The sequence below is a fragment of the Loa loa genome, assembly GCF_000183805.2.
Source record: "Loa loa unplaced genomic scaffold supercont3.207, whole genome shotgun sequence".
In the NCBI taxonomy this organism is placed as follows: Eukaryota; Metazoa; Nematoda; class Chromadorea; order Rhabditida; family Onchocercidae; genus Loa; species Loa loa.
The window spans coordinates 52,031-57,185 of NW_018108387.1; the positions used below are offsets into that span (position 1 = coordinate 52,031).

General features: G+C 31.3%; 1 protein-coding gene across 1 annotated transcript; it reads right to left on the reverse strand.

The window, feature by feature from the left end:
- Nucleotides 1-992: 992 nt before the first annotated feature.
- LOAG_12434 (hypothetical protein) lies at nucleotides 993-4,884 on the reverse strand. The gene is made up of 7 exons (XM_003147947.2): nucleotides 4,786-4,884; nucleotides 4,536-4,655; nucleotides 4,189-4,320; nucleotides 3,634-3,783; nucleotides 3,301-3,438; nucleotides 2,411-2,542; nucleotides 993-1,408 (listed from the first exon to the last, which is right to left on the reverse strand). Exons 1-7 carry the CDS (start codon nucleotides 4,843-4,845, stop codon nucleotides 1,283-1,285), a joined length of 858 nt encoding a protein of 285 aa, XP_003147995.1. The 5' UTR covers nucleotides 4,846-4,884; the 3' UTR covers nucleotides 993-1,282.
- Nucleotides 4,885-5,155: the final 271 nt, after the last annotated feature.

The following is a 5,155-nucleotide window of genomic DNA, read 5'->3' on the forward strand; positions in this document are numbered from 1 at the left end:
ATATATATATATATATATATATATATATATATATATATATATATATATATATATATATATATATATATATATATATATGTATATAGTACCGAAACGAATAAAAAGATACGAGCAGTAATAATGATATCGAAAATAATTGAATTACATTACAATATGAAATTATAAATGTAACTTACTGCTTTCATTGAAAGTATCATTTTAGAAACCGTTTACAATACACCTGCCTATTGCACGTTGTATTATCAGCGATGCAACAATACCACCAAATTAAATTTGTACATATAAGAGCCATTACAATAGCTTATAAAGCCAATCATTAAACTGATCTAATAAGACCAGCAATCAATGGCTAAGGCGAACTCCATTTTATCACAGACATCTCAAAATTTTTAGAAAGTCTGACATGAAAAAAAAAAAGATGAAAATACAAGAAAGTAGTTTTCAACAATTCTTCGTGGCTAAAAGAATAAGTCATCGGAAAGCATTAAAAGATACAATCCGCGTTGTAAAATGGTATTGAGAAAAGCAAAAATTAAGAAATACTTTGATTTTGGGTTTGTTACCCCATATTTGGGTAACAAAAAATCTACCAAAGAGATGGCAATAGTCAGTAGGAAAAGTAGTCTGAAATGTTACAACGAAATGAGAATAAAGGATAAATCGTCAACATTTCAAAAAAAATGGCAATAAAGGCACCATAAACGGCCTCAAGTTTGATACTCAGAATATTTCCAAGCATACACAAACATACATACATACAAACGCACGAACGTTCAATGACCCACAACTATTATTACTACAACAGTTTGTCAATAAATTTGATTTTGCAGAGGAAAATTTCAGCGTTCATTTCAAAACTTTTTTGCATAAAGTAAGAAATGAAGATCCAATTTGCTAAATAAATATGGTACGAAAGAGATGGCTACCGAAATATACTACAAACAACGATAATGTGTTTGTTCAGCAAAAATAAGGCATATGATGATCGAGGTAGCTTGCTTAGCAAGTAGCGTCAATTTATCTCATACTTTACATTTTACAGTACCCTTAATTGCCGGTTACAAAGTTTTGGAGCAATATACTGTGCTGAAAACTAATAAATTAAAGATGCAAATTAATGGAGAAAGCTCAATGAATGAATAAAAGAAGTTAATCAATTGCAATAGTTTCATAGAATGTTATCCTAAACAAAATGTAGGAATATTATAATAATCTCAGAAATGAAATCTTCCCAGAAACATAACCACTTCATTTAATTCTAAAAAATAAAACCAATGCAAAATCATTTGTTGAAGGCTCCAAAAACAGCCCACATCACATCAACACATGAATCTTTTTTCTTTTCGCTTTCAGCGTCGTAATCAAGTTCAAGTAAAGATCGTACACGCTTCATTGCTACTTCATAATCCTGAAGAAGAGAAATGGACTACAAGTAAAAACTGATGTCAGACCAAACAGTAATGAATACACTCAGTATTTTTTATGCTTTGAATTCTACTTCAAAAACCAATCATATTTCGCAAAAATGAACCTGAAAAGATTAATTTTTATGCAGACTGCTATGATAATATCCTGCTAATGAAAGATGAAATTACAAAATACTGAGGGAAGTGAATCTGATAAATCGTAATCCAGTGAATACTAGTTATCGCATCCATCAAAGAACTATGTACAATCACTGTTCACAGATTTATAATGCGTTTTGCTTATTATTTTGCGAAAGCTTATATTCTCCAAGCAGTACGTTTGCAGAAGTTCGATGATTAGCTGCCTCTTCTTTCCTATTTGGTCCACTCCAAGAAAGAAATGATACGACAAAATTAGAGAAAGTTTCATACTGAGATGAAATACCGTCAGAACCATTTTGTGAATCCATAAGAAAGATACCGAGGAACCAACATATACTTGAGGATTCTGCTTGATATGAGGTTTTTTCCGAATAAGGTTCGTAAATGAACCTTTTACGAAATACAATAGTGAAGAACCGGATAAATATAACGCGATGAGAACTGAATCGGTGGGCAAAGAAAAAAAAACCTCTCGCTATGAAAATATATCCAGGAAATGAACAATTTTCTATTCAAAAAAGTTCAATTATTTCAAAAGAAACCTCTGAAAAACCAATGAATAGAATCATTAATGTGTGGAAATAATTACAACTGAAAATTAATTAGCACATTTCCATTGTATACTTTCAATGGAATTAATTAGAGTTCTGATGAAAACGTTATAATTTGAGATGGCAGACTCTATTTGACGCCTCAAAAATTGTGTTTCAAAGAAATCTGCCAACTAGTGTAAAACCACCATTAAAACCATGAAATCTGTATAAATCAGGTAGAAATTTGTCTTTCAGAAAAGGACAGACTTGTCAAGTCGTAAATTAATAACAATTAAATAGAATGCTAACCTGATCGGAAAGAGGGTTAAAAGCATTTTCCAAAACATCGCTGGCATGAGCCAGCACTACCAATGATATCATTCTTTTCTCCATTCTATGTACATCATTAGTCCATCGCGACAATACAGTTTCTTGTACCTTCTGAAAAAAGAAAACAATGCTTAAAATCTATGCTTACAATGCTTAAAATGCTTCCCTCTTATTTTCCCTTTTTTTTTCTGTCGACAACAGAAATAATTATTCGTTTGAATTCTAATTTTCTTTAGGAAACAGTTTCATAATTAATGCCCAGATTAAATTCAACAGCAAATGAAACATTTGATAAAAATTTCGATGCGTGGGATCGAAACATATGACAGCCAACAGCAGACAATTTTATTTTGACAACTGATTGCTGATTAAATGATTTGACGTCTAATTTAAATTTGAGAAAAAAATGATATTCGATTTCCATTCTTGTGAAAAGTAATAGGCATGACGTCCGATTGTTTAAACTGATCTTAATAAAGTGTAGACAATGACTTGCAAACAAAACTGGCTGTAGTGAACCAAACTGACTCTTATAAGCTTACAAATCAAAACAAAAAGATAAACTATGATTTTCTTCACAGTGTGTTAACATATTTGCATGTGGCATACATGAAAAAGAAGCAAAAACACGGGAAGCCATGCAATTAGAACGAACTAGATGTAAATAGCCAAGTACTCACGTATAACATAACTGGTGATAATCTCAACAATTTCAGAATTAACACGTTACGAGCTCGAATAATAATGACAGCACTCTTCCACAGTTCAAATCATAATCTTTACATAACCAACATAAGAGCTAGGCAGGCCTTAGTCTTTTCAATTCGCTCAGCTCCTAGTTTATTTTTAAGAAACAAAAAATGCAAAACCTTTATCAGTTTCTGTTTCATGCTGCCATCGTGAAGTGGATGGGTAGTCATGTCGAAGAGAAAGAAATTTTGCTTTTCCGTTGTTAATACACCTTTTTCGACTAAATTTTTCGCTAACCGTTCGCGGACATTGCGAAGCTAAAAGAAACATTTTAGCACTATTAAATACTTTTAAACTGACAAATTGATGCTCGAAATTTAAGCATTATTAAATATTTTTAAAGTGACAAATTAATGCTCGAAATTTAGAAGATTTAAGCAACTGCGCAGCCGACGCAAAGGCATAAAATTCAAGTCTTCCAAAGTCGAAAGTGAGAAATCATGAACAGTAACCTGATAACGCAATTTGAGTGGATTCCACGTTTCACCACTGAGATATTCAATCCAACTTGTCACGGTTTCCGGTGGTTGTGTTTCCTTGATATGCTTTAATGCTTCGTCCAAAATCACATCGCCTGTGGGTTGATCACTTTTTAATAAGACCTAAAGTACAGTAGTAGTTACAATAGCAGAGAATCACTTCAAACAACATTAGTGTTAAAATAATTCAACCATTCTCATTTCATTGATAATTTTCTTTTTTTAATGCGATCAACCACATCACTCAGTTGAATGAATTATTTTTTGCTGTGAATTAATTTTGCAATTTAAAAACCCTATAATTTTTCTCAGAATTCATTTTTCGCACTTTAAAAGCAAGCATATGGCTTTAAAAAGCAACAGCTTATGTGTTAAAGGGTTTTCAAAATGTAAAATAAATTTGCAAAGAAAAAAAAGAAATATTCCCAGTTCTTCAACGAATTATTCTTAACATCAAGATACGATAGAGAGATGACATAAGTCTCATACACACGTATATGTATTTAAGTAATTATAATAAAAACAGACCTTCCTGCTCAATAAACTCTTCCTCCGCATTCCAGATTTTTCTAATTCGATTCGATTCCTCAGTGCTAATTCAGTAAGAATGCATCCTCGAAGACCACTACTGATACAATCATTCCAAAATGATGTGTAACCCTAAATAATAACAAAGGATTTACAATGATCACAGCTCAATCTGCACTGCACTTCGATCAAGGATCAATGAATTAAATATGTAGTCAGCAATTCAAAATTATTTATTTAAAAACAATTGTTTGTTAGACTCTCTTCGTACAAATGATAACTTTCAGGTTTAAGTTGTATGGATCATACGCAAAAGATTTCGGATTAACAAAAAAAAAAAAGCTAACTTCTCTATCCTTCAAACCAAGTAGTAAAATTTGTTCCATTAACGTTAGTCGTGTAGCTTTATCATCATCAAATTCTCCTTTAGAATCATCACTTTCAAAATTATCAATGTCTTTTGCATTCTGAAAAAAAAAAAGGAAAAGGAAAAAGTAAATAATCATAATACGAATATTACAAGAATACGAAAAAGTTCAAAAATTTGATAATTCCATCATGTTTTGTCATGCAAAGAATTAGCCAAAGTCTGTAAACCTCATCATTTTTGATAGATGTCAAAGTTGTTTTACGTCGTTGTACGAGACCATCTGACATCGTAATGTTTTCGATAATTTTTATGATTCAAATCTAAAATTTAAAAAAAAATAACATTCATACGTTCATATTAGAATTACATTTTAAGAGAAACACAAAAACATTCACTAATCAATAGATCAATAAAAACACTTCGCAAAAGTCTTTTATCAGAGTGGAATATCGGAATGTAAAAAGAATTATTCAATTTGTTATTTTCATCAGCATTACGTATGGTTGGATCGGTAAATCATTTCGCTCTTTTTCTCTCCTCTCTTTTCTCTTCCTTTCCTCTCTCTCTCTCTCTCTCTCTCTCTCTCTCTCTCTCTCT